The sequence below is a fragment of the Hyperoodon ampullatus genome (assembly GCF_949752795.1).
Source record: "Hyperoodon ampullatus genome assembly, chromosome: 13".
In the NCBI taxonomy this organism is placed as follows: domain Eukaryota; kingdom Metazoa; phylum Chordata; class Mammalia; order Artiodactyla; family Ziphiidae; genus Hyperoodon; species Hyperoodon ampullatus.
In genome coordinates this window covers 43,381,305-43,396,180 of record NC_136926.1, presented here as the reverse complement: position 1 = coordinate 43,396,180, position 14,876 = coordinate 43,381,305, and the positions used below count along the sequence as shown (strand labels likewise).

General features: G+C 36.1%; 1 protein-coding gene across 3 annotated transcripts in view; it reads right to left on the bottom strand.

The window, feature by feature from the left end:
- Positions 1-401: 401 nt before the first annotated feature.
- TAF4B (TATA-box binding protein associated factor 4b) overlaps positions 402-14,876 on the bottom strand; it is a gene marked incomplete at both ends in the record, with an annotated part of 121,926 nt that continues 107,451 nt past the window's right edge. For all 3 annotated transcript variants that reach the window (XM_079717377.1, XM_079717378.1, XM_079717379.1), the window contains one exon: positions 402-569. In XM_079717377.1, coding sequence (XP_079573503.1) covers positions 402-569 — 168 coding nt within the window. The remainder of the gene's footprint in view (positions 570-14,876) is intronic.

Below are 14,876 nucleotides of genomic sequence, written 5' to 3'. Positions count from 1 at the left end.
GTAGGATGAAATACATAGTTTCCTGGTAAGTGGTGACCCTTCCTTCTTCCACCTGCATCTCAATGCAGGCTGTACTAGGGAAAGATGCCTTACCTATTAATAGTTTGGCAAATGAAGCAGGGAGTAACAAATAGAGCCTTGCTGTAATTAAACACATAGGTAGGCATATGCCTACTTCTGTGTAAATAAACCGTACTTCACAACCTATTTTTAGAAGCTGAATCCTAGTCATTAAGAACCTAATGGAATACATAAGATTTAATAAAAGTATATAACTGTAAACAATGGTCTTCCCTATCGGTGATTATTTTCCAGAAACTGAAATCTCAGGACCACGTGACACCGCTCTATATGTCTTCTTTGGCAGTAAGTAGCAAGGATCTGGATGGAGAGGGCCATGGTCACTTCAGAAGGGCCAGGTACAGAGCTCGAGAATACTTCATCTCCCTCTCCTGCTCCATACAGAAGATCAGGTCCCTGAGGCAGACTCTTGTGATTCTTGGACGAAGCAACTGTTTGGTGGCTGTCAGGCTGGATGTCCCAGAAGCAAAAAGGTTGTCTTTTAAACCCTATACAAAGTAAAGGGAGAAGCAAGTTTAAAATAAGCAATCTTTTATAAATAGAGAACCTGTCAACTCAGCAAGAGCCTGCTAGCCTCTGGCCCCTGGGGTAGGTGCTGGAGGTAATAGCATGATGCAGCTTGTCCTTCAGCAGCCCAGGCTCTTGGGGGAGGCCCATGGCCAGCACACCTAGTTCATGGCCTCAGTCACTCTCTCTCACCTGGACCGTGGCCACAGCCTTTTAACTGACTTCTCCACTTCACTCCGTTCTTTGCTGCACATCACAGGGCAGACCGTCCTCTTTAAAGGTCTTAGACAAAAGTTTCAGGAGTGATGGCTGTGGTCATAATTCTGATTGTGGCGATGATTTCACAGGTGTGTATATATGTAAGAACCTGTCAGATTACACACTTTAAATGTGTGCGGTCTTTTGTTTGTCAATTATAAAAGTAAAAACGAAAGCCTCACATGGTTCAGATCCCACCACTCCATGGTTCAAAAACCTTCAATGGTTCCTCTCTGTCCAGAGTAGCTACTTGAGCACTTATTATACTTTGAGAGCTACGTTAAGCACCTTCCACACATGATCTCTTTTCTTTCATACAACACTGCAGCAAGTTACATGGGTGCTGTCCTCATTTATCAGTGAGGAAACTGAGCTTAGACAGGTTAAAGCAACCTGTTTAAGGTCACACAGCAACACTGAGCTGGGACTCAACTTTTAATGTGATCTGAAGTGAATGCTCGCCGCATAGCACAGGGAGATCAGCTTGTGCTTTGTGTCCACATAGAGGGGTGGGATAGGGAGGGTGGGAGGGAGACACAAGAGGGAGGAGATATGGGGATGTATGTATATGTATAGCTGATTCACTTTGTTATACAGCAGAAACTAACACACCATTGTAAAGCAATTATACTCCAATAAAGATATTAAAAAAATAATAAAGTGAATGCTCTTAGCCTGTTCTATATTATACATCATATCAGGTACAAACTCATTACCTGGCTTCCCTTCAGCCTTACTTCCCATTGCAGAGATCAGCAAAAGGCCATTCCAGGCCAACCTCCTCATCCTTTAAGACCCATTTCAAATGGGTCTACTTACCCTCCCCTTCCCCATAAGAATTCTCACTGTGGTAATTATCTTACATCGTATTATAATTTGTATATGCTACCACCACCAGCACATACCCACTAGATTGTAAGCTTTCTGAGGACAGGGACTATCATTTCTATACCTTCTATGGCTTAGCAAAGTATACAGAACAACACAGATTATCAGCAATATTTTCTCAATTGAATACACTGGTTTAAAACAGAACAACTAATATGAGTTCTAAATGTCATTGAAAATTGAATGAAGGGCCTCCCTGGTGGCGCAGTGGTTGAGAGTCCGCCTGCTGATGCAGGGGATGCGGGTTCGTGCCCCGGTCCGGGAGGATCCCATATGCCGCGGAGCGGCTGGGCCCATGAGCCATGGCCGCTGGGCCTGCACGTCCAGAGCCTGTGCTCCGCAACGGGAGAGGCCGCGGCAGTGAGAGGCCCGCGTACCACAAAAAAAAAAAAAAAAAAAAAAAAAAATTGAATGAAACCCAATACTTCTGTATTAAGATATTACGTTTCCTAAGTATCAATATGTCTATACATCACTATTTAAAAAAAAGATTTGGAAGAAGAAATAAAAATACAGAATACTCAGATATAGAATAATTTAGCAAAATGAATCTTTTATTCTCCCATTCTTTTTTTTTTTTTTAACCATACTTTGTTTCAAAAACATCTCAATTGAGTTGGCAACCCTCCTTTCCCTACCCAAAAGACTTACACAAGGAAAGATATGTACCTAACACAGGAAGCGAATCTTCTGGTTCCATTACTATCTTTTCATAACCTTCAAATTTTAATTACTCCCTCTACATTTCTGGTTTTTTCTTTTTTTTGCTTTGTTTTAGTTTGATGGAGGGTAAGGAAATCCCCTTTAAGGTCTCCAAAACCCTATGGTCAAAACAAGTGAACTTAATTCCATACATGTTCACAGAATGACTGGGAGCACTTTACCTCACAGTCGAATAAAATTTCCTTCGAAGATACTACTCACTTTTGAAGGGATATGATATCACAATCCCACTTCTATACTCATTAGGTCAGACTTATTCAAAAGCATCCATGAAGCAAATTTTGGAAAGTCCACGTTTTAAAAAAAAGGACAAAAAGACTAACTTAGAGGCGGTGTAACACAGATATAATCTTAACTCTTACAAATTATCACCATCAAAATATTCTCATAAGATTTTTACAGAATGGGCCCACCAACTCAGCTTTGGAACACTGGATAAAAGGACAAATTAGGAAGAAAGTTAATATAACACGTCCCAGGCACTGAGCAGCAATTTTGCTGTATATAGGAATTACCTATTTAAAACTACAGTATATTTAACTAGAGGCATTTTTCTTAGCCAAAAATTAGATATATTATGCTAAAGCTGAATCTATATATGTTTATAGATCTTTCCTACCAAGTTTGCCAAAAATCACTTGTTTAGTGTTTTACATGAATTTTTAAATTAAATGGTTAGTTGGACATATTATATCTTGGTAATTTAATTTCTACATAAATATCCAGAAATATGTCATGTCTTTTGATAAAAAGGCATGTATGAGACTGTTTAGCACTACTATTCATAATGGCCCTAAGCTAGAAACGATCCAAACGCCCATTAAGAGCAGAATAAACTGTGGACTATTCATACAAATGGAATACTACACAGCAGTAACAAACTTGAGTAACGTGGACAAATGTCACAAAATGTTAAATGAAAGGATCCAGATGCAAAGGAATACATATGGTTTGATTCCATTTCTATAACGTTTAAAACAGGCAAAGCTATAGAAGTCAGGATAATGATTCCCCTTAAGGGAGAAGAGTGGTAACCAGAAGGGGATAGTAGAGGTTTTCTGGGATTCTGGTGATGTTCTCTTTCTTGACCTAAGTACTGTCTGCATAGGTGTGTTCTGCTATGAAAATTCAGTGAGCTTACTCATGATTTGTGTACTTTTCTGCATTGATGTCCTACTTCAATAAAAAAATTAAACTGCTACCAAAAAAGTCTTGTGTAGGTAGGAAATACAAAGGGAAATGAAGAGGGAAAAGAGGAAAGAAGATAAGGCAAAATTGTTAAATAGAAAAAAATTATGGAGAACGAACCATCTGGGTAAGGAACAAAGGGGTCACAGTTCATGTCTGTCATGTGACAAGCCTGAAGGATCCCAGGGAAAGAGCCACATCACAGCTGCCAGCACAGGGTTGAAAAGGAGGTCATTCCAACAGGATGCAGCAGAAGGCCTGAGGCAATGTTATAAATGAAACAAACCCCAAGGGACATTCAGTAACCCAACAGAAATGTCTTTTATAATTCACAACTTTACGAAGGTGACAGCATTCTCTTCCCCCAAATAGTGACTGGCTTGGAAAGTTAATCTCTGTTGAACTTAGATACAAATATATAGCATTTTTATTCCTATGCTTATGATTTGAAAAAATCCACAATCTGACTTTTCAGCTTCATACTGACCTGGCCAGAATAATCAGCTACATCTCAATTATCCATGGTAAAGCAGGTGGAACTCAGAGCCATAAAAACTCGAACCTGCCTTCACCATCAGTTTTTATTTTCTTCCTCACCAAGTCCTTTGCCCAAAGTCACCTAGGGCTGATTTCTGGTTACACTATACTGTCAGTGCCAAAGAACACGAATGTAGTTAGGAGACCATTTGTAAGAAGAAAAAAAAAACCTGTTGGGACAATGTACTGTTTGTTTCTGAAATAGAGGATTTTCCCAATCGACTTTCTACATGAAGATATTCCTTAATCTGAATTCTTCACTTAGATGAATAGAGGGTAAAACAGAAGATGGAATTCAGTGAAGATGAAAGAAATAATTCACTTACTAAGTGTACAACAGATGTTTTCGGAAGCGTAACCGAACCTAAATGTAAACATTCTTCAACACTGCCAGGTCAATTAAGTTAGCCCTCATTAATTTGTTCAATTATATCACTAAACAAAGTTTCTTATTTTTATAATGAAACTTCTGAGAAACGCTTTTGCTCTAATAAGGAAAACTTGAACACTGTCAGTTACCAATTTCAGAGCAATGACACCATTTTAAGAATGACACTAAGTAATTAAAAATAAGCAATTATTCACATTTCCCCCCAACTTAATAGAGCAGGTGCTGTGAGGTAAAACTTTTAAAAGCCTCTCTACTTCTTTTTCCATGTTTCCTTAAGTTATGTTACTGCTATACTAACTAGTTCATGCTAGCCCACGTACTGATTCAATTCAAAAGTTATCTGGGTTACTGGGTGCCTACTATGGACAAAAGAACTGTTCTGGCAGCATAAGATATACAGGGGGGCTGAATGGTGGTGAATACACTTTGTCTCCTCCATAAGGAAACTCAGACAAATTACTTAACTTCTCTGTGCCTCAGTTTCCTAATCTTCAAAATAGGGACAGTAACTGTAACTATCTCACAGGGTTGGCCTGAGGATTAAATGAGAACAATGCCTGGCATACAGTATACAGTCTATAAATGTCATTTGTCAGTTGGGAAGCATTGAAGGTTTATAAACAGGAAACAGTATAATCCTAGTTCCAGATCTTTTTTTCCATCCCCTAGTTTAAATCTAATTAAAAGTTCCTGTCCATGCCCTATTCTCGTAAGTCCTGGCTAATTTAAATAATTTGTCCTGCCACACTAACCTTGTCCCTCCAAGAGAAATTTTTAAATTTTAGTTGAGCTTTGAATGCTTAAAGCTAAAAAGTAAACTAATGGGCATTACAGACATATGACAAATGGATGAGGGATGTATCCTGGGACAGGAAGGTTTTCACAAGCTCCTCAGATCAAACAGTGGAGGAGCAGCATTGCTCCTTTACAGAACCAACCACACTTATCAGTACTGTCTGCAGGAGCTGATGTCCATTCCTTCCATTCTAGTCCCTGAATCATAAGACCAAGAAAACACAAACGTGTCCCTGAATCTTAACAGTTAACCAGGAACAAGAGTTGGGCATTTTAACCTCTAAAAGGCAAAGATCCATTATATTTCTCAGACTCTCTATTTGATTTATTCTAACCCCATGTCACCATGGCAGCTCTTAAGGGACGCCTCAAGTCTCAAACTTTAAGGAAAAATAAGAATTAGACATGGGGCACAGGGGGTGGAAAGAAAATCTGGCTCCAGAACAAAAATCAAACATCTCTAAGTCTTGGAAGCAAAGATAAATAAAAGTGTCCTGGATGCCTGGCCTTAGTTTAATAAGATCACTGAAAATCTATGTTTGAAAGACCTGAGCTTCTAGGCCTCAAGGGCAGCACAGAGCAGAAAATACTGAGTTGTGAGACTGCCTGCCCTCTGCTGGTCAACAAGCAGAATTTATGAAGTAACACATCCCTTACCTCTATCACCTTCATTTCATTCCTTTGAGTTATTTCAGAATACAGACAATCTTGCATATTAACTTCCACCCTAGAATTTTGTCACCTCTAAGTATCCGTTTTTCAACAGTCTTTATAGAAGTAATACATCTAAACAGACTGATGTGACATGTAATCATGGGCTTTGAGTTCTAATTCTAGTTGTGTGATTATGAGAGTTGTGAAGACAATACTGGTTGCCCTATGCTAATGACCACTCGCATCTTTATCTCCAAAAGAACACTTCCTTAAATTCTAGACCTCATTGTTCAATTTCCTAATAAAGTATGTATCCTAAATTCAACATGTTTCAAATCATTACTCCTGCCTTTCTCCTCTTCTCTTTCTCATTTAAAGGAATGGTAATACCATTCACCTCCAATGCCTAAGCCAGAAAACTGTGTGTCATCCTCAACCCTTTCTTCTTCTAATCCTATCTATCACTTCTGATCAGTTCTACCTCTTTAATAGTTTCCAAATCATCTACATCCTTCTACATTTTCATTTCCATTATCTTCTGCCTAAGACGACTTCATCAACCTTCTAAGAAACTATTTCCAGTATTAATATTCTTCACACTGCTGTGAGTATGATCTTTCTAAAATAAGTAATCTGATAATACCATTTTCCTGTTTAAAATGCTCCAATGGCTAAAAATCTCCTCTAGGACCAAGTCCAAGTATTTAAGCATGACAAATACAGTCAACCATGAGCATACCAAAGCTTCTCCCCACATTCTCATCTCTCATTCCTTTCTTCCTATCTCAAACTATTGATCATGCCATAGAATGTTTTTTCCTCTTTGTTCCAGACAGCTAATTCTCTCCTCCTGGAACTCCTTCTCCAATCTCTCTGTCCTATCCTTATATCACATCACCCGACTAAGTTCTTTAAGACTCAACTCAGGTAACCTGTTTCCCCAATGCTACAAACACAGACTCACCCCAGGTCTAGATTAGGTGCAACTCCTGTGTATTTTAGCTGTACTCTGTACTTTACTGTCACATGTATTCAGTGCAATGCAACAACCTCTTTAACTTTCTCACTCACTGGAAAGGAAGGATTTTGTATCTGTGAATATTTTATATATACGGCACTTAGCTGGTATCCAATCAAAGTTTGTAGTACAATTATGCATCAAGTGTCACCCAATATCATCAGTTATATGAATGACCAAATAGTGAAAATGAGCCATATTATGGGCTTTGGACATTTTAAATCAAGATCCTGCTGTCATTCTTAGCTTTAAGCCAAATAAATTTGGGAGAAAAGCTGAAAGGTAAAATCCTTTGATGACTTGTTCCTCAGCATTACTCATCCCCACCAAGCTGCCACCAGATGGGATTTGCTCAAAAGGCTATTTTCTGCCACTTTCTCCAAACAGTGGGTAAGTGCTTCAACCCACCAAGTAATACAACACACAAGAACAGCAAATAACCAAATAAATGTCAATTCTGAAAAGCAGTAACTTACTGCATGTTGAAAAGCCTGTGTCAGTAGGACTTTCCTCTTTATACTCCCATAATTTTCTTTACCTTTAATTAAGACACAAAGTCCTTCGAAAACTCAAGTAACCTATGTCCAGAACTAAGTTTTATCTATTATTTTATGATAACTTCTTTAAAGGACTGACAGTTAAAGATTTTTCTTTCAGAGCCAACTTTAATTTTATCCTCGAAGGATTGTAAATGTTAAAAAAAGCTACAACATCAGTAAGGATTGCTGTGCCTCACAACTAAAGGTAGATTTACCAGTATATTTAAATGTATTAATAGTAGCTTTAGGTTTGTTTAATTAAAACTTTGGTAATTCTGGAGTTGATGAATTGCATATAGACTGATGGAAAATGATACTAGAAAGAAATATGAATTTACAGGAAAAATGAAAGAGCACTAGAAATGGTAAACATTAAAAAGCTGTTTTTATTTTCATAAGTTCTTTAAGAGATATATGACCAAGTGATAACAATGTACTATGGAGGTTAAAACATATGCACAAGTAAAATAGGTGACAACAATAGCACAAAGGATGGGAGGAATTTGTATAATGGAATTATATAGTTAAAAGGTTTTTACATGATATGTGAAGTGGCATTAATTCAAGATTGAGTATAATCAGTTAAGGATACATATTGTACCATAAAGCAACCATTAAAAAAAAAAAAGAGGTATAGTTAAAAAGCCAAAAGAGGATATAGAATGGTATACTAAAACACTACTTGGTTAACTCAAAAGATGACAAGAAAGGAAAAACAAAAAAACAGAGGGACAAACAGAAAATAGCAAGACGGTAGACTCAAATCTAATCATAGTAATAATTGCATTAAATGTAAATGGACTAAACAGTCCAAATAAATTTTCAGACTGGATACAAATCCAAAGCTCCATTACATGCTACTCATAAGAAACCAGCTTTAAATAAAGACACAGATAGGCTGGAAGTAAAAGAATGGAGAAATGATAAATCATGCTAATACTAAGCATAAGAAGTGCTGGTGTAGCTATAATAATATCAAAGTAAACTTTAAGACAAGGAATATTAGAAATGAGAACAATTTCACAATGACAAAAGGGGGCAATTCATCAAAAAGACATAATGTGTTTGCACTCAGTAAGACCATCAAATGAAAGAAGCAAAAATTGACAGGTAAACATAGACAAATGTACAATTATAGTTAAAAGAAAAGAAAACAACTTATGGAATATTACTCAACCATAAATAGAAATGAAGTACTGATACATGCTACAATATGGATGGATCTTGAAAACATTATGCTAAGTCAAAGAAATTAGATACAAAAGGCCAAATATTGTATAATTCCTTTTATATGAATGCCTAGAATACGTAAATCCATAGAGACAGATGGTTGCACAGCTATGTGAATATACAGTTGTCCCTAGGTATACTGGTTCCAGGACCTCCCATGGATACCAGAACCTGTGGATGCTTAAGTCCCTTATATACAGTGGCATAGCATTTGCATATAACCTCCACACATCCTCCTGCATACTTTAAATCATCACTAGATTACTTATAATACCTAATACAATGTAAATGCTATGTAAATAGTTGCCAGCACTTAGCAAATTCAAGTTTGCTTTTTGGAACTTTCTGGAATTTTTTTCCCCAAATATTTTCAATCCATGGTTGGTTGAATCCATGGATGTGGGATCCAGCAGATATGGAGGGCCAACTGTACTGAACTGCACACTTTAAAATGATGAGGTATGATATGTGAATTTTATCTCAACAAAAATCCAAATAATGGCACAGTTTGGTAAGTCAAACAAACAAGTTCAAATAAACATTTCAAAAACAACTTATATTTATTCTTTTTAATACTTTTCACAATTCTTAGGAAAAAATGCATAAATAGGAATTCAACAACATACTCTAAATAGGTACTGTTGCAATGCTTAAGGCAGATACATTGTTTTCCATGTAAACCTGGATTTTCACTGGTAACATTAGTTGAAAATCTGAACATTTTATTTCGGAATATTTCAGAGAGAAATTTACTGTCATTTAAACTACTGAATAATTTTATTGCTGATTTCTCCTCTCTTCTTTATTCTTGTGTATTTATGTCATTTTCACTCCTTTATTAACATTTAAGGGGGATTTGGGAAGGAGGGAAGATAAACCCATAATGTGCAATTCAACTTATTTCACAGGTGGTCCCTGAAGATAGCTGACAAGGTGTCACACCTGCTTCTAGATAGAAAGGACATACACTTATCTATATAGTAATAATTTCTTTGTTTTGGTTAGCAAATGAACACTATTTTAAGCAACACATACCAGGCATATCAATACTATAAGCATCATGTAGTTGATCTGGCACTGTAACCACTTAATTTTAAAAGAAATATCAGCATTTTCAAGCCAATATGTTATAAGGTTAAAATAAAACCTATCTTTATTTTCAATAAAATAAAGAAATATTGTTATGATGGTTGGCTCATTAAGTTAGGTGAACTATTTGTAAGTATTGCTAACAGAGAAAAGATAGATCCTTTCTAATCCAAGGACCTAAAATTAATGCAGGAAGTAAAGTTATTAATGACTTAACATTCCAAAGAACCCCAAACACATCACCTCAGCAGTATACATACATGACACACACATGCAAACACTCTAAATCTTTAAGTAGGTTCTAGATTACTGCATAGGTATCTGTACAGCCTATGTTAATTTAAGAACTAATTTCATATGCATATATTCTTATATATAACTTCAACACACAGCAGTAAATTAAGGACAAATTAAATATTCCAAAGTAGTAAATTTTAAGTCCCCCCCCCGCCCCCCGCTTAGAGCCAACAGGTTTATGAAACAAATAATTTGGCTCTAAATGATAATTGGTACTTGCTGCTTTTTGCCAGGTTAACAAGAGGAGACAGGAGCTGATGCTATTCAACTCTACCAAGACTTCTGAGAATATCAATGTAAATCTACACAGAGGATAGTTTAATATATAAACTGTACAACTAGAAAGATTTTTTAAAGGATAAGAGCCAGTTTTGCTTTGTTTTACATAATAGAAAAAAATACTAAAGGAAGAAGGTCTAAAACTAATTTCTCCAAATTTATTATTGTTGATTTATTATCAACAAAAATGATAATCTGTGAATGCTGAACGTTCTAAGTTTAATTCTCTGAATTTTACATTTTTTAAAATCACCGTTTTATGCAATCTTCCAAACTGAAACCTATTCCCTTCAGTACTAAAAACCTGCATTTGAACTAAGGATTTTACTCTTCAAAGAGCAAGACTCTACCTCACTCCCTTCTGGGATTATATGCTTATTCTAGTAAATTCAAATCAAACAGGTAAGATTTCAGGTTCCCATCTATAAAGAAAGAGGCAAACAAAAAGTAGACCCTTAGTTTTCAAGGTATAGAATATTAAAAATCTAAATGGTTTCATACATCAATTTTGTGTTATTTGTGAGAGAACAAAAAAACTGAATCGTTAAAGGGTTTTTAACAATCCTGATTCATGCAATTTAAGTGATTGGAGGGGCAAATCAATCAGCAGTATATGTAAACACTGAAAGAGCATACAGCAGTGTTCTCTCCAGTTTCCCATTTTTCAAAGAAAATTACCTTTGAAGTTAAAACACCATGAATAAAAATCAACAAAAAAATAATTTTCAGCTAATTTCAAAATAAGGATTGTACTAAAAAGTCACCAACTCATTAAAGAAATGGATATTTTCAATTCAGGTTGGCATTACTTAAAAGTACTCGCTGTTATAACTCAGTAAAAGTCTGACAACGATCGAAGTTTAAAGTCCAGGAATAAAGGGGAAAACATATAGGCCTAAGTTCTCAAAACTGAAGAAGCACCAAGCAAACACACACTTCAGTATATTTATAGCCAAGTTAGAACACATCTGTTTTGAAATTGAAAACTTAAATAAGCTTGTATTTTAATGTTAATAGATAAATCATATAAACTGATATTTTTTTAATCACTGTTTTGAACATCAGCAGTACATTTCATTTTCCCCCCTGTAACCTATGGACTTTCTCAGATTCAAACATACAATTGATGAAAAATACTTTAAAATCTGATTATTAGAAAACAGGGAACATTTAATGTTTCTGAGATTTGTGACGAACTCAAATGAGACATAAAAATGAAGCTTTGAAGAGATTAAGGATTAACACAGTTCAAATTCACTATGGATCATTACTACTTATAAAATTCTATTAAAAGCTAAAATAATGGTACTATTACTATGATAACAAAGATGACAATTTATTAGGCCTGTACTTGAGGCCAGGAACTAATTAAGCACTTTACATAATCCAATCCTTAAAACATTATAAGGCGGGTATTACACCCATATTCCAGATGGGGATAATTGAGGTAAGAGGTTTAAAGAACTTGTCAAAGGTTACAAAACTTAATGGTCAAGAACCAAATCCAGATTTGACTGAGTCCAAACTATAATGTACTTACCCACGTGCTATGACGCTTCCCCACGAAGCAAACATTTAACAGAATTTGTATAAAGCGACCATTATCAAAAAGTAGGGCAGGAACTTAGATATCCCTGTAGCTCTTTCTCAAAGGAATTATAATATTATAAAGAATAACTTTATGTGGATGAAAAAAAGATTACAAGTAACTGTTCTTGCCAAAAAGAAAAAAGTATGCTAACTAGGCCATATTTTTTTGTTTGTTTGTTTTTGCAGTATGTGGGCCTCTCACTATTGTGGCCTCTCCCATTGCAGAGCACAGGCTCCAGACGAGCAGGCTCAACGGCCATGGTTCACGGGCCCAGCTGCTCCGCGGCATGTGGGATCTCCCCGGACCGGGGCACGAACCCGTGTCCCCTGCATCGGCAGGCGGACTCTCAACCACTGCGCCACCAGGGAAGCCCTAGGCCATATTTATAGGAATACGCTTAATGATGAAATAGCATGCCCCACTTTCAATAAATATTTACACATTTACATACAAATAGACCAAAAATAAAGGGCAGTGGGTTGTCCTGTGCTAGAGAAGTAGGAACATAAAAAACTCTACTGGACTAGTTTTACCATATTTTAAAATACACTAAGATTTGGAACCTTGAGGTCACAAAAAGACAAATACTAAATGATTCCATTTACATGAGCTATCTAAGTAGTCAAATTCATAGAATCAAAGTAGAATGGTGGTTACCAGGGGCTGGGAAAAGGGAAGATGGGGAGTTGTTTAATGGGTACAGAGTTTCAATTTAGCAAGATGAAAAAGTTCTGGAGGTGTGGTGCATAACAATGTGAATATGCTCAACACTACTGAACTGTACACTTAAAAATGGTTAAGATGGTTGAAAAGAAAGATTTGGTACTAATACATAAATAGCCATAAACAGATATACATCACTAGACTGGTCCTGCTGCAATTATATGGTAGTTGCTAGTCACATGTGACTATTAAAATTTACATTAATTAAAAAAAATTAAAATTATTTCCTCAATCACACTAGCCACAGCTCAACAGCCATATGTAGTTGCTGAGGACAGCACAGACAGCACATTCTCATCATAGAAAGTTCTATTAGCTAGCACTGGGTCAGAGTATACAGAAACAGTCTCAAATACATATGGGAATTTGTATTTGACACAAACTTGTTTGTGATAAAGGTGGCGTTTCAAATCAGTGGGGAAAGAATCATTGAGTAAATAGTGTTGGGACAATCTGCTAGCCTGGGGGAGAATGAGGGGGGAGTGAGGGAGTAAAGGTAAATCCAGATCTCAACTCTTATTCAAAACAAATTCTGAATGAACCAAAGATTTATACTTAAAAGCTGAAATGATAAAAGTACTAACACGTAAGTCTAATTATTAAGAAAGGGCTTTCCAAACACAATAGAACCCCAGGAGGACAAAAGCAGAAGACTGATTTTTTTTTTTAATTTAAGAAAATACAAACTTTTAGATGAATAAAGCCCAGACAAACTGAAAGGAAAGTGGAGGGAGGTGTGGAGAGTTCCATTTTCTTAATCTATTAAAAAATATAACTCAGTGGGGAAAAGGTAAATTGAAAATGCCAATATACACATGAAAAAATTGCTCAATTTCACTCATAATTTAAACACTCTATTAAAAATTGCATTTTCAACCATCAGATGGCAAAGAGAATCCCCAGTGTTAAATGAGAGTGTGAGAAAACAGGCACTAATGGATGTAAAACCTGATACAACTCATTCAGGAGGTAATTTAAAAATATTTATCAAAAATGAAAATCAACAAATAATATTTATGGGTAAAATGATATTGAGTCTAGGATTGACTTTAAAATAACCTGAGGAGTGAAAAACTTACCTGAGAAGGTTGGTGTAGATATAAATAAAACAAAATTAGGCATAAATTGATAGTAGTTGCAGCAGGATGGTAGGTGTGTAGGGGATTCATTATACTACTCTAGTTTTGAGTATGTTTGAATTTTTCCAAAAGGGTTTTCCTATTAATGCACACCCTTTAACCCAGGAATTCCATTTCTAGGTATTTAGTCTATAGTTACATTGGACAAGCACACAACAAGGTAAGTACAAGGATGTTCTCTGAGGCAATAAAAGCAAAGACCTGGAAACAACCTAAATTTCCATTAGAGAACTGGTTGAATACATTATTTATCTAAACACAGTAATGTCATATACCTTTAAAAAGTATGGAGGTAAATTATATGAGAGAGATTACGGAAAAGGGGAAAAGTATCAAGAGCAGAACAACAGACACAGTTTGACTACATTTAGTAAAAACAAAATCAAATGTGGATTTGTGAAGGCACATGAGATCCATGCCCACATTCACAACGAATTCTAGAGGGATATGTGAGAATATTAATGGTGGTTACATCTGGCTGGGCAGGAGATGGGGGACTAGAAATCTGTGAGGAGGAAACATTTATTTTTTTCAAACATTTTTATACTATGGATTTTTTTTGCATGTGAACATATTGCATTCATTACACTTCTATTAATAAAAAGAACTAGACTTTTAAAATCCTTCTTCTATTGAGATGATTGTCATTCATTTAGGAACTATCAGTGTTCAGGGTCAGCACTGGGAGGGGCTTGTCTCAAAACACATTTAAGTTTTACAGAGCAGAACAGACGAGCCGTGGTTCCTTTACTGCTGACCTAGCTCAGGGCTCTTATCGAACCTGTATCTCAGCCCTGATGACCGATCTGAAAATCTATCACTACAGCAAATAATTGCTCTAAAGATTTAAGTAAGATCCTTCCTTGGTGTTAATCAAACATTAATGATATTTATTGAATATGTATGTGCCCTGTCCTGTGGGAGATACAAAGGAAAAGGAATTGCTCAA